The sequence below is a fragment of the Cercospora beticola genome, chromosome 5, assembly GCF_033473495.1.
Source record: "Cercospora beticola chromosome 5, complete sequence".
NCBI lineage: Eukaryota > Fungi > Ascomycota > Dothideomycetes > Mycosphaerellales > Mycosphaerellaceae > Cercospora > Cercospora beticola.
Genome location: NC_088939.1, coordinates 4,384,831 through 4,398,373, shown reverse-complemented (window position 1 = coordinate 4,398,373; position 13,543 = coordinate 4,384,831). Strand labels below are relative to the sequence as shown.

Below are 13,543 nucleotides of genomic sequence, written 5' to 3'. Positions count from 1 at the left end.
AACCGGACCCATATTCGGAATGGCGAGGTGAAGAGGATTATGGCCAGCTCCGCTCAAATCCTGCCCTTCTTTGCCAGTCTTCTCTTTTTCGTGTCAAAGCTTGCGCCAATGCCATCGCCACGTGGTCCATCCTCCACAGCTCTTCGCTTCCTACTCTTGTCCAGTGCACTATCCTTGCCCTTTCGCTTCGTCAGGTCTCCAATACGATCCAAGCTGGCACCTATGTTGCTCCATTCTTCTCCGCCGAAGCCTCCGTCCCTTGCTCTACCTAGGCCCTTCTTCGCGCGCTCTTTCTTGCTCATAGCCGGCAGACGTGTCAAGTGTGTCTCCTCATAATCTCTTCTCTCGGCCTCTTCTTTCATCTGTCTTGCATTCTTGCTCGTTCTGCCGCCAGCTGCCAAATTCGAGCCGATGCTAGGCTGCGCGAGTGGCGCCGCAGACAACTCTGTCGAGACATACTCGTCGAGAGTTGCAGACCGTCCGGGACCTCGCTCCTTCTTTTCCCGCCGCTCGGTTGTGGGCATGGCCGTGGCCGAGATTCGTGGCGGGCGGTAGACACCATCTGAAGCACTCTTTTCCCGAGCTGCAGAGACAGCATCCGTTGATTGCGGGCCTTTGTCTCCGAACAATTTCGATGAGTCGGGACGAATAAATGCATCTGCGTCGCCGGCAAGGCCCCCATCACCGTCCGAGTCTGAGTCTGAACCAGATTCCCCGCTCACACTTCCACCCTCTTTCTCCCTCGCATGCCCATTTGCCTTGACCGCCTGTTGCAGCTTTTGAGTGATATTTCGTTCCTCCTCATCAGCCACCTTCACCACTCGATCGACTTCATACTTGAGCTTCTTCTCCAGCGGGCCCACGCCTCGTTCGAGGTACACTCTCTGCTCGATCAATTTCTTAGTGATCTCATCACTTAAGCTCTGCGCCTTGTGCACATCACTACCGGCTTTTACGCTGCGGATGACGTTCAGATTCCTCAGTGCGAGCGCTTGCAAATATGCGAGGAAGATCTCGTTCTTCGTATCGAACAGTGTGATCCCGTCTTCCGGTGGTAGAATCGCATCCGCTGCAGGAAGCCCGTTCAGTGCTGCATTTGAAGCTGCTTCGAACTCGGACAGCACCTCAGGTAGCGCTGTCGGTGTCGTTGCGGCCATGGTGTTGGTGAACAGAGACGTCTTCTGCAATGGGAAAGTTTCGATCTCAAAAAGTTGCTCGGCTGACTTGCCCTGGAAACCGCATGCCAAGCAGATGCTACCCGTCGGTAGATCTTTTAGCCTCTGGCTCCGGCTCTACCACTTGCCCCCACAGCTGCACAGCGTGAGTGAGCGTGATCCTCCAATGGCTGTTCGTCCGTCCGAGATATATCGCGAAGCTCAAGACTGCGGACGATAGCTTCAATGTCAACTCAACTTCTTGCTCGAAACGCCCTCCGAAGCCTTTCGACAGCGCCCGGCTCCCGATTCCTCCCTCGTCACTTCTCGAACTCATCTGCAGTCATGGGAAAGCAAGAATGGATGGTATCGCCATCTTGAACACCTTCCTGAATCTTGTCCGACATAGACTGACGTTGCCTCACTACCAGTGTATTCTCCCGGACAAAGCAGGTGCTCTCGAAGCACGCATGAAGGTCCGACCGTGAGTCTCGCTTTCACGTTATGCCGAGCATTCTGTCAATCCTTAACATGTGCTGCAAAGTCAACATCTGGAAGCAATCAAGCCTCATGAACAAGCTGGTCTTTTTGTTCTAGGCGGGGCAAGTCTCGACGAGCCACTGAAAGAGGGTCAAGGCCCGAAAATCAATGGAAGCATCCTGATGGCTGTTGCGGACTCCAAAGAAGAAGTCATGGAGCTCATCAAGAAGGACATTTACTACACGAGCGGCGTGTGGGATCTCGAGAAGGTGAGTGGAGAACCCACGAGCTCGTCGTGACATTGCGAAGAGAGAAAGATCAGCGTGGCTTCTGACAGCTAATTCGCATTAGATACAAGTGTTCCCCTTCGTAAGTGCGTTCCGACATGCCAAGTAGCAGAAACTCCCTCAGACCTGGATTTGAAGGCTCTCAAGCCATTTCTTTCTCTTTCGCTTCGTCATTTCGGGGCGAGCCTGCGTCCTGCTGCTTCTTGGTCTTTCGGTCGGTCATATGCTCCAGACCCGTCCTGGTTCTCGTATGCTCATGATCCATTTTCTTGTGCTTGATGAAGAACCCAGCTACCAAACCTGCCACAGTAAAAGCCAAGAATGTGATCCACATATTCCGTAACCCCCATGCGAAAGCCTGTTGCACCGCTACGCGATCGGCCGCGTTGTCAATATCGGGAATCATCTCAACATTTGCCGAGGCATTGTCGCCAGCATAATCCGCCGCTGTAGACTCTGGTACACCTTGAGCTGTAAGCCAAGACGCACGATTGTTCATGCTGTTGGAGAACACCACTCCGCCGATGATGACGGATATCGAGGTGGAAAGGTTCCGGATGAGACCAAGTGTCGCAGTAGCTGTTGCAGTATCAGATTGTTGCACGTTGTTCTGCACAGCAATCAAAGGCGGTTCGAAGAGGAGACCAGATCCGACACCTGCGATAAGTTGGAAGATTATGATCTCTGCGATCCCCGAAGACACTCCCAGGTGGACGAAAAGACCCAGGCCCAAGGTCAACATCAGCTTTCCGACCCATATGATTTCGCGATATCGCCCAGTCTTGTGAATCAGAATGCCGACAATTATCCCGACCACGCCTTCACTCAACGTCACCGGAAGTACAAGAACACCGGACATTGTAGGCGAAGCTTGCCGAACACTCTGGAAGTAGAGCGGCAGGTAGTATTCCACCGAGATGTAACTCATTCCGTGAGTGAAGGCGACCAGGTAGGCAGAGTTGTTCGATCGGTCGTGGAAGAGGGGCAGTGGCATAAGTGGGTATCTTGCCAGCTTCCATTCGATGGCAATGAAAACACCGATCATCAAGCCGCCAAAGACAAGGAGGCAGATCACTTCCGGGCTGTCCCACGCGTACGTTACGCCGCCAAAGTTCAACCCGAGAAGCAAAAGAACGATGGCACCAAGCAATGCGAAGATGCCGTACCAGTCGACCGCTGCAATCCCAGTCCAGAAAGGCGTCCTAGGATTGTGGACATCGAGGAAAATGACAAGCAGCGCGAGAGCGATAGCTACTATGGGCAGATTGATCCAAAAGTTCCTGCACATTGGTCAGTCATATCAGTCAGCACTGTTAGCCACGCTCTTCTCACCATCGCCAGCCAATGTTTTCGGTTATCGCTCCTCCGATCATAGGTCCTGCTCCACCAGCGACAGCCCACACAGCTTCCAGCGTGCCCAATATCAGAGCCCTTCCGTCCCTGAGGCCGAACAGGTCGCTTACGGTGATATTGACTAGTGAGACCATTCCCCCGGCGCCAGCGCCTTGAATCGCCCTCGCTGCTATGAGCATGTTCATTGTATTGCTCAGGGCGCCGATGATGCTAGCGATCGCAAAGAACAATAACGACAAAGAAATGACGAGTTTTCTTCCGAAGATGTCGGACATCTTGGCCCAGATAGGACCAGTTGCAGCGTCTGCAATGAGGAACGCACCGCCGATCCATGAGTAACCTGCAGCCGAGTTGAGTTCGGCCGCGATCGTGGGAATGGAGGTCGCAAGACTGGTGATGTCCAATGCCGCGAGAAACAGAGTCAGGTAGAGGGCAGTCATCGCCGGATAAAGCCTCCACTTGGAGCGATGTTCAGGTTCATCGTTCGCAGCTTGTGTTGTACGTTCACCTTTGCTCGAGGACTCGGTGTTCTGCGAATATGGCAGAGGCGCTGGCAGGGCGCTGGCCCCGTCCACGACGTTCATCCCATGCTTGTCCATGGTCAATGACTTGTTTCAGTCTCTCCGAAAGAGTCGAGACTGCATGTATATAGTTATGAAGTTAACCTAAACGAAAGATTTCAGCCTTAGCATATTGCATGCATGAGGTCGTCGTAAGCCGAGCATTGGCTTCTTGGGCTTCATGAGCATTCCGCGGAGCGACACAACGCATTCGGCGATAAGAGAAAGAGCATACAGAGGTACTCGCGACTACCAAGAGACCTTTCGGCTGCGGTATGCCGGTGCTGCATGCTCTCTGACACGTTTTGCAGAGAAGTTGCGATAATACCAGCGCATAGGACCAGGAAATGAACATCTTGCCACATCGACGTGTACTTTGTTGCTTGTGTATGTCGAGACGGGACTGTCTCACGGCGAGAAGCGACATGATGAGATGTGAATCAGATGTAGACGCCCCGTAGTCACAACATGGGACGAGCGCATGGCACGACAAGGTCATGGAGAAAAGGTCACAAGTCAAGAAGAAGAGGGAAGTAGTCTCATATCCTCAGACCACCGTGCCAAGCCTGAAAGTGGGCCTGGATTTGCAGTCGGCAGTGCCCACAAGCACGTCCATGACTTCTTTTCGCGCCTGCACGCGCAATTACGCGAGCTGCTATGCTTCTAAGCATATCCTGAAGTTCGCCACGATGTTCTTAGTGGGGGACATGGCCGCCGTCCATGACCGCTGGAGCAGCATTGTATAAATCAGCGGACAGCAAGACCATTCATGACAAGACACAGCAGGAGCGATCTATTTTTGAGTCTATGAGGCCAGCACGCCATAAGCCAACTTTCAAACGCGCACTCGAGTTGCTTGTCATGCCACATTACTATCGTGGATCACAATCACCTGTTGCCTGTTTTACAATTTCTGCTCTTTCTTCTTCGGTGGTGCCATGTCGAGCCAGGAGAAGTCCTGCGTCAGTCAGCTGGTCCTTGACACACAAAGAGCATATGAAATGAGCACTCACCATTAGCAGATCAGCCTGCGGATCAATCAAGACATTCACCACCACCGGCACCTTGGCCTTGAAGCCGATCTCAGTAGCCTTTTTCAACTCCTCAGGCGTTCGAGCAACGATGCCGATACCACCAGCCATTTCTGCGATTTTCTGGTAGTTGATCTGGTACCCGAGTGACCAAGCGGTCAAAGCAGCACCCTTCTGTTGCGTGGTTCCAGCAACAGTATTCTTGCGGCGGCGTTCCCACTCTTCAGATGTGTTAGCATCACCTCGGTACAGTCCGCTGTTGTTCATCACGAAAATCAAAATGTCCATCTGGAACCGGGCCATCGTTTCCACCTCCATGCCAGAAAATCCGAAGGCGCTGTCTCCCTCGATCGCCACGACTTTCTTGCGCCCTGAAGCACCAGCTGTGCCCTCTGGGTTTGGCAGATTGTATGCTGCCCACGCCGCAATTGCGTAGCCGAGACCGACACCCATGGTGGCATATGTTCCCGCATCCAGCTTCAGACGAGGATGTTCCATCGTGAAAATTGATCGGGAGATATCCATAGCGTTTGCGCCTTCCGAGACATACACGATATCTCCATCTCTGGGATTCGACAAACTGTTGAGCGTGCTCTTGATGACTCCGAAAGAATGCTCGAAGGAAATGGGTAGCTTCGAAGATTCGGCCTTCTTCGCGGCCTTGCCCTCGTTCCTGGTCTTTGCAGCTTTCAGGCTCTTCATGAACGCAGACGATTGTCCTTGCCACCTCCAATCTCCGAGGTGCTCGACGATGCGTTCAACGACTAACCCGACATCACCAACAAGACCTAGCTCGGGAGTGCCGCCATTCTTGCCCAATTCATCGGCCGTGATATCGACCTGAATGATCTTCACCTTCGGATTCCACTTTGGAGCCTCTCCAAATGATAGGATCCAGTTCAGTTTGGCGCCAAGCAGAAGCACAACATCAGCCTCCTTGAGAGCAGTCGAGCGTGCTGCAGAGTAATTGCTTGGATGTGAATCCGCGATCACACCCTTGCCCATGGGCGTAGGAACGAAAGGAATGCCGGTCTTTTGCACCAAGGCGTTGATATGCTTCTCAGCACGAGCGTATGCTGAGCCTTTCCCGATCACGACCAAAGGTGCTTTGGCGGTCTTGAGAGCTTGCACAGCTTCTCTGATCTTGTTCTCCGGCGCGACTGATAGTGGAGCCTCTTTGAACTTGACGAGCTGGTTTCGGGGAACTTCGAATGTTCCTAGAATCAAATTCGCAGGCAAGTCAACGAATGCAGGCCCGGGTCGTCCAAAGTATGCAGCACGGTATGCATCTCGAATGAATTTGGGAATCAATTCTGGACTTGGAGGTCGTACTGCTGCCTTGGCATGAGGCGTCAACATGGAAATGGCGTCAACTTCTTGGAAAGCTCCCCTGCCAGCATTGTGTGTCTCGCTGGAACCAGCCAGCACCAGCAATGGCCAAGAATTCGCCGCAGCATGCGGTATCTACACTGTTGTCAATATATCTAATCTTGACTGCACTAGTTTTGGAACGTACGCCCGCCATCGCATGAATAATACCAGGACCACCCACACATATGCACACTCCTGGCCTGCCAGTCAAGTATCCATATGCCGTTGCAGCGTATACCGCAGCTTGTTCATTTCGAAAGCTGATAAATCTCATGCCCAAATACAGCCCCTCCTGTCCGATATCCGTCACTGGCAATCCAGGAAGACCAAATATTACCCTGACACCCAGGTCATGAAGAGCCTGGGCGATGATTTTGGCGCCGTAAGACATGTTTGCGGTGTTGAGAGTATATCACGAAACAGCGAAAGGCATTGACTGTTGTAGGCCGACCATGCCTCGACGTTCGTTGATGATCGTTAAACATTTCTAGATTTAACCATAGGCGATCGGGCTCTGCGGGGACGTGCATATCAGCCCCGAGGTCAACGTGCGTCGAGGGCTTGAAGCATGGTTCGAGCTAGCGAGTAGAATGGTCGCTGCCAAGATGTTTCGCCTCACCTGCCTTCGCTCTTTCCGGAGGAACGGAGCGATGCTTCACGATCTCCTGGGTGTCAGTAATACAGTCTGCATCGTATTGTGCTCTGGAAAATTCCGTTCGAATGGGTAGAATGATTATGATTTCTGAGGCCACACTTGTCTGTCGCAGCTTCTGCTTCGGTTTGAATGTCTATCAGGATATATAGCTGTCTATGACTTGACCAAGTCATCGACCATCTTTCGCAGATGTGGTTTACTGATCTTGCCGCTGGTGGTCTTGGGCCATTCATCTGGCGCTTTCCCATCTCCAAGGAAGAAGAAATATCTCGGTGCCTTGAACCGTGCCAGCTTCTGTCTCACGAAAGCCCTCAAATCATCATTGCTTGGTCGCTTCGCTGAGAAACCATCTCTTAACTCAATGAATGCGCCCAACTCTTCTCCATATTTATCATCTGCTACTCCCACAATCGAAGCTTGTGCAATTGATTCATGTTCGATCAATCTGTCTTCGATTTCCATAGGCGAGATGTTCTCTCCTCCGCGAATGATGAGATCTTTTATTCGGCCCGATATGATGAAGTAGCCTTCTGGATCGAGATAGCCTTCGTCGCCAGTGTGCATCCACTTTCTGAGAACAGTACTGGCTGGATGTCAGCGGTGCAACGGAGAAGCCTCCCACTTGGTACTCACCCGTCACCCAACCCTCCAACTCCACCAGGTTCGAGATCTTCTGGGTGATATCTTAGGGACTCGTCGGTCTTCTTCTTGTTGTTCAGATATTCGGACATCTGGCCATATCCACTAGCTACGATCTCGCCCTTCTCACCCCAAGGCAGCACAATCCCAGTCTCCGGCTTGACAATCTTTGCAATAAAGTGTGGGAACAGTCTACCTGCTGTCTGTATGCGTTTCTCATATGGGTCTGTCTCATGCATCATACTAATGAAGCTTGATAGTTCTGTCATTCCATAGCAGGTGTAGATTCTGGGGACCGGAAATTTGGTTGCTATCCGGCGCAGAAGCTCTGGCGGCATGGCAGCTCCGGCAATAATGCCAAATTTGATAGTTGATCGATCTATCGAGTCAAACTCCTTCTGCTCCATCTCGGTGACAAACATGGTGGGTACGCCATAGATTGCTGTGCATTTGTACTTCTCGACGGATCGTAGTGTTGCCGATGAATTGAAGATTTCGTGGGGAAGGACAAGAGCGGATCCTCCAACGGTGCTAGAGCTGATACCAACAATCATGCCGAAGGAATGGAAGAGCGGAACAGGTAGGCAAACGCGATCTTCGTCTGTCATCCGTGTCTGCTGCCATATATAGCGACCGCAGTTCATGATGTTGTAATGTGAGAGAGCCACGCTTTTAGGGAGACCAGTTGATCCTGATGTGAACTGAACGTTAACCATGTCGTGTGGTGAGATGTCGGCATCTGGCAGTTGTTGCACATCTGCGTCGTATTGCTCAATGTATTCCTCGTATTTGGCAGACCTCGCAAGGGAGCCAGCCAATCTGTACTTCTGCGCCAGATCGTCCATTATGATGAATTTTTGGATGGCAGGTATCTCTTCTGCAATTTTGGGTAGGATCTTCGTGTTGTCGTAGAATGTGAAGCCAGGAGATGCTACCAACATCTTGGGTCGGACATCCTTGAGCAGTGCCATCATCTCAGATTCTGCATACGCATAGTTGAGAAGTACGAGTGCGGCTCCGAGCCTGGTGCAGGCGAAGAATGTCTCGAAATATTCCACTCTGCTGCCCAGAGAGATGGCCACCAAGTCGCCATTCTTTACACCATCCGCTGCCATGGCTCTTGCCAGTTTTATGCTTCGCTCGCGGAGCTGTGCCCACGATAAGGTCAAGCCATCTTGTGGGTGTGAAATGACTGCCGGTTTGTCGCCTCTGACTTCAGCATTGTGATCAAGGAGCTGAGCGAAGGTCAGTGTTAGAGGCACTGGTGCCGAAGGTCCATACACAATTGAAGGTGGTCTTCCATCCTGTGTAGCTTGTGCGGCGTTTTTTGACTGCTCGCTTGCTGCCATTTCGAAGACTGCAGGTTACGTTTGAAGAACAGCAGTATTTCTGGACTTTTGGTAACCAACGATATTCTGGAGACCAACACGACCTGGCACGACGGTGATGTTCCAGGTACATGTGATAGCTTCAATAGTCTGCTGGTCGAGATCTGCTTGCCGACGAAGTCAAGGAGATTGCGCTACGACATGCCTACTATTGACGATTGTGGTGCTTGCGATCTGTGCCTCGACCTTTCCTCATACCGCAGAGATAGCCGACGACACGTCAATGGCTGGAGATCTGGGTTCTGGGATCACCCGCGAGTGAAGTGTTCCCGATCTCGACCCCGCACGCCCGCCGCGCGCACGAAGCTTGTTCCATCTCGCGGCCGCGACGTCAAAGTGCTGTTGTGCTCGCGTGAAATCATAGGCACTTGATACAAGGACTTTCACACGACTTTTGTTTGCAATGTCAATGCAATCATGGGGAATCCGAAAGTTCACATAGCCGGAGCGACCGTAGCAGAAAGTCAGGATGGAGATCTAAGCGATGCAGTGGTTGCAGCTGCAACGAGAGCAATGCTGGATGCCGGCATCACGTATACCGATGTAAATCAGAGCATCGTGTCGTTTGAGGATGAGCTTTCGATATCTCCAAGATCTCTCGACACGTTTGGATTGGAGGGAGCACCAGTATTAGAGGTGAATAACGGCTCCGCTCTGTTCGCAGCAACGCAATCCGTGAGGTCTGGACAGTCCGACTGTACTCTGGTTCTTGGTCTCGATACTGTGAGTTTTTCACAAGATACGTCCGTGAAAGAAACTAAGCCTTGTCAGAACACATCCAAGAGTGCGGCCTCAGCCCAGGTAAGCCGCGAAGAGGGCAGCCGAGCACGACAGGATGGCTTACGATCGAACAGACACTCGTAGTGGGAGTTGTCCTCGTCTCGGAGCTCTTCCTGACATCCCATGCGTACCTCAAAGACTCCTCCATTCGCATCTGTGGCTCTGCATTGGCAAGTCCAATCCACTTGCGATCACTGGGTTCGTCGGATCCCTCTCGAACGGCGAGAACAGCTGTCGGCAGCGCACTACGACAGGCGCAGTTGAAACCTACAGATATCCAGCTGCTGCACCTACCGCATGACTTGCGTGAGACGAATCCTCGAGCACTTTCCGGCTTCGATGCTGCCACATCAGAGCTGTCCCGATCGCTGAGGTCTGAAGGTAGCACAACGGGCCTGGCGGCGCTCGTCACGCTCGGTGAGTCTTATCTTGCCCGTACCAGCATTCGCCTCCACTGATGATTGCTAGTTTGGCAGTTCCGCGGCTGGGCGGGCGATCTTCCGGTAGATGCACAGAACTGCTTGCTGTACACGTCGGGACGCAAAGGAGTAACAAGCGTGCTGATAATACGTCGATCCGACGGGCGCGCTGCAGTGAAGTGGGAGGAGGTGGAACACGTGCGAGACGGAAGAGAGCGACTTGGATACAATCCGGCTGCACAGACGAAGAAGATTTGCGTCGAGGACGTTGAGGCCGTGCGAGGGCGGGTCGAATTCGTGCCCGAGGCACAGAAGCAACTCCAGCTGCCGGCGAAGGGTGGTGATCGCGCAGCGTTGGCGCGTTTGTGATGGATACAGATAGAGAATGCGGTGGTTGCGCAGTTGCACCACCAACGAAGTTCTGCCGTCGATGCCAAGACATCGCGAAACCAACCTCACCTCTCTCTGGCCTTCAAGGCTCTGGCATTGACACTACCATCTAGTGTGTTTCTGCTCTTAGAGTCCGCTAATTTGGCCACAACACACGTTCATTATTCCGCCATCATCTGGTCGGTGTCAGAAATGAGGCATTCGATTTGCGCCTGCCAGTCTGCCGATGTGTGACGCCATCTCTGATCTGCAAAAGAAAAATCTCCAGAGCTACATGTACAGCGCAAAGGTGTACCAGGAACTCTCCCCGCGTTCCTGTATCCTGCCGATCGCAGGACATGCACCCCGCAGTCCTCGAGTCGAAGTCTGGCCTAATCGAGAGCCAGACACGCAAAACAAGAAGCAAGCTGGATGTCCTCTACCACATTTCACTCGCCAGAACAGCTGTGGAGATTGCAACCAGCTCCCTCCTGCCCTGCTCCGGACATATGGATCCTCGTCACGGCACATGCTGAGTACCTGGCTTTGGAAATAAGAAATCAGTGGCCTCTCGCGGTGAAATTGCCACATTCGTCGGGTGAGAGGCAGCTGTGACCCGCCAATATGCTCATTGCTCGTCTCTTGCAAGCGAGTCTGTAGCTGCAGTCTGGACTGTCAGGAATCGAGTCCAAGCGTGGCTGGACTGGCCGCTTAAGCGCATTGGTTTTGACTGTGGTATAGCGAAATGAAGCCCTAGTTGACCATTTCTGGAAATTCGGAACGGCAACCGAAGACCCTCGCTCCGCGTTCCCGCCCCCATGGGCACGATTGCTAGGGCTCCTGCATGAGAGCTATGCACACCCCCGCTTGCAGCTTGGAGGCTCTAGACCTGGTACGTACAATGCGTTTCTGCATATATGAATGTAGGTGGAATGGTCGCGGGGTCATATTCACAGAAGCGAAGGAATTATTTTCCATTCTATGCCATTGAACTATTCTGAATCAATTTATTGGCTACCAAGATGTCAGAGACATACGACTACATCATCTGTGGAGGTGGAACTTGCGGGCCTGTTGTGGCTGGAAGATTGTCCGAGCAATCAAATCTTAAGATTCTGATCCTTGAGGCAGGGTCAGACAATAAGGATTTGGACAATGTGCACATGCCTGGAGCGTGAGTGTAGCGAGCTACATTTTTTTTTTTTGCTAACCTGCGCTTATTATGTTGCAGTTGGACGAAGAACCATTATGGACCAACAGACTGGAATATTGTGTCGCCACCTCAGCCTGGACTCGAGAATAGGGAATGCCGGCTGCCTCGCGGCAGATTTCTTGGAGGTAGCAGTGGTTCCAATGGAACCATCTGCGTGCGTGGTGTGAAGCAAGACTACGACGACTGGGGCTTTCCAGAATGGAGTGGAGACGAAATGTTCAGGGCCATGAAGAAGGTTAGTCTGGCCACGAAAACCAACGCGAACAACCTATTGACTATCTAGCTAGGCTGAGACATTCCACCCAAAGAAGTGGTTCCGTAAGTGACGGGTGCGCAAGATGTTCTCAATTACTCCACTGATATTATTTCATGTAGCACACGATGAAGACGCCCACGGTTACGATGGACCACTACACATTGAGCCCGCCCTCCCACCAATTCCGATCGCTGATGCCTTGTTCGAGTCTTTCAAAGACAAGGGACTTCCATATATTCCTGATATGTTCTCTTCTGGTGTTGCATCCCATGGCTGTGGCCACGCAATGAGGACTACATATCAAGGCTGGCGAACGACAGCCGCAGACTACATCACGAAGGACAAGGTGCGACCGAATGTAACAATCAAGTGCAATGCAACCGTCGACAAAGTCATCTTGGAGCCAGGCTCCGACGGCGAGCTGGTTGCGAAAGCTGTCGAATATGTCGATGACAACGGCAACAAGGTAAAGGTGGCAGCAGGCAAAGAAGTCATCGTCTGCGGTGGTACATACTGTAGCCCAGCCATCCTCATGCGATCTGGCCTCGGTCCAAAGCAAACTCTCCAAGACCTCAACATTCCCGTCCTGAAGGACATTCCTGCCGTCGGCCAGAACCTCCAAGACCACCAATTGATCTTCACCTACTACGAAGTGGACGGACCTGATCTCACCGACGACGCACGAGTAAACCACGACCCGGAAGCATACGAGAACGGACACAAGGAGTGGCTGAAAGACAAGACCGGCTGGCCCGCCACTTTCCCCTTCGGCGCCTTCGGCTTCACCCGCCTCAGCGAACGTCTCGATAAAGAGAACCCCGAATGGGCCGCCCTCCCCCGCGAAGAAGGTCGCGACCCAATGGGCCTCACCAAAACCCAACCTAACCTCGAATTCTTCAATACAATCTGCTACGGTGGCCCACCAGAATACACCGACAAACCCAAAGAAGGCCAATACGCAATGGCAATGTGCTGTTTCCTCTGCGGTCAACAATCTCGCGGCGAAGTCAAGATCAAAACCACAGATCCTTTCGAGCCACCATATGTCGACCCACGCTACCTCTCCGATAAGCGTGACCTGATCATGATGTCTGAGGGTGTACGATGGGCCAACGAAGTCGTCATGGAGGGTGCAGGTACCAAGAAAGTCGTCAAAGGTTCTTGGCCACCGGGCACGAATCATCACAAGAACAAAACGAACGAGGACTGGCAACCACATGTGCAAAAGTACGCTTCGACTTCATATCACCCTGTCGGAACGTGCAAGATTGGCAAGAGGGAGGACCCCACTGCCGTCGTGGATAAGCATCTGATTGTGTACGGGACCAAGAACCTGCGCGTTGTGGACTGCAGTATTATGCCGTACGTGCACAGCGGTCACACACAGATGCCAGCATTCGGTATTGCGGAGAAGGCTGCTGAGTATATCCTGCAGGCCGCTGGGTCGCAGGCGACTGGCGTGAATGCGTAGTTCATGATGATTTTACTTTTACCATCTAGCTGTACATAAGTTTCATGATAATTTCTCAAATCTCACATAACGATTCATGACGAAAGGTCGCTGGCGTTGTCCACCCTGTTTCTGTTT

General features: G+C 52.3%; 7 protein-coding genes across 7 annotated transcripts; 3 read left to right on the top strand and 4 right to left on the bottom strand.

Moving 5' to 3' along the window:
* Window positions 1-53: 53 nt before the first annotated feature.
* On the bottom strand, window positions 54-1,157 carry RHO25_008914 (uncharacterized protein; the record flags this gene model as incomplete). Its single annotated transcript, XM_023604718.2, has 1 exon — window positions 54-1,157. The coding sequence occupies one exon, from the start codon at window positions 1,155-1,157 to the stop codon at window positions 54-56; it is 1,104 nt and encodes a 367-aa protein (XP_023460376.1).
* A 243-nt stretch (window positions 1,158-1,400) lies between these two features.
* RHO25_008913 (uncharacterized protein) lies at window positions 1,401-2,030 on the top strand (the record flags this gene model as incomplete). Its single annotated transcript, XM_023604717.2, has 4 exons — window positions 1,401-1,520; window positions 1,586-1,638; window positions 1,699-1,903; window positions 1,986-2,030. 4 exons carry the CDS (start codon window positions 1,401-1,403, stop codon window positions 2,028-2,030), a joined length of 423 nt encoding a protein of 140 aa, XP_023460375.2.
* A 33-nt stretch (window positions 2,031-2,063) lies between these two features.
* On the bottom strand, window positions 2,064-3,873 carry RHO25_008912 (uncharacterized protein; the record flags this gene model as incomplete). Its single annotated transcript, XM_023604716.1, has 2 exons — window positions 2,064-3,201; window positions 3,254-3,873. The coding sequence occupies 2 exons, from the start codon at window positions 3,871-3,873 to the stop codon at window positions 2,064-2,066; spliced, it is 1,758 nt and encodes a 585-aa protein (XP_023460382.1).
* Window positions 3,874-4,738: 865 nt separating this feature from the next.
* Window positions 4,739-6,627, bottom strand: RHO25_008911 (uncharacterized protein; the record flags this gene model as incomplete). Its single annotated transcript, XM_023604715.2, has 3 exons — window positions 4,739-4,792; window positions 4,848-6,329; window positions 6,382-6,627. 3 exons carry the CDS (start codon window positions 6,625-6,627, stop codon window positions 4,739-4,741), a joined length of 1,782 nt encoding a protein of 593 aa, XP_023460381.1.
* Window positions 6,628-7,044: 417 nt separating this feature from the next.
* On the bottom strand, window positions 7,045-8,879 carry RHO25_008910 (uncharacterized protein; the record flags this gene model as incomplete). Its single annotated transcript, XM_023604714.2, has 2 exons — window positions 7,045-7,462; window positions 7,525-8,879. 2 exons carry the CDS (start codon window positions 8,877-8,879, stop codon window positions 7,045-7,047), a joined length of 1,773 nt encoding a protein of 590 aa, XP_023460384.1.
* A 456-nt stretch (window positions 8,880-9,335) lies between these two features.
* Window positions 9,336-10,486, top strand: RHO25_008909 (uncharacterized protein; the record flags this gene model as incomplete). Its single annotated transcript, XM_023604713.1, has 4 exons — window positions 9,336-9,641; window positions 9,690-9,719; window positions 9,773-10,115; window positions 10,167-10,486. The coding sequence occupies 4 exons, from the start codon at window positions 9,336-9,338 to the stop codon at window positions 10,484-10,486; spliced, it is 999 nt and encodes a 332-aa protein (XP_023460383.1).
* A 1,022-nt stretch (window positions 10,487-11,508) lies between these two features.
* Window positions 11,509-13,426, top strand: RHO25_008908 (uncharacterized protein; the record flags this gene model as incomplete). Its single annotated transcript, XM_023604712.2, has 4 exons — window positions 11,509-11,660; window positions 11,718-11,934; window positions 11,987-12,017; window positions 12,075-13,426. The coding sequence occupies 4 exons, from the start codon at window positions 11,509-11,511 to the stop codon at window positions 13,424-13,426; spliced, it is 1,752 nt and encodes a 583-aa protein (XP_023460378.1).
* Between the last annotated feature and the right edge of the window lie 117 nt (window positions 13,427-13,543).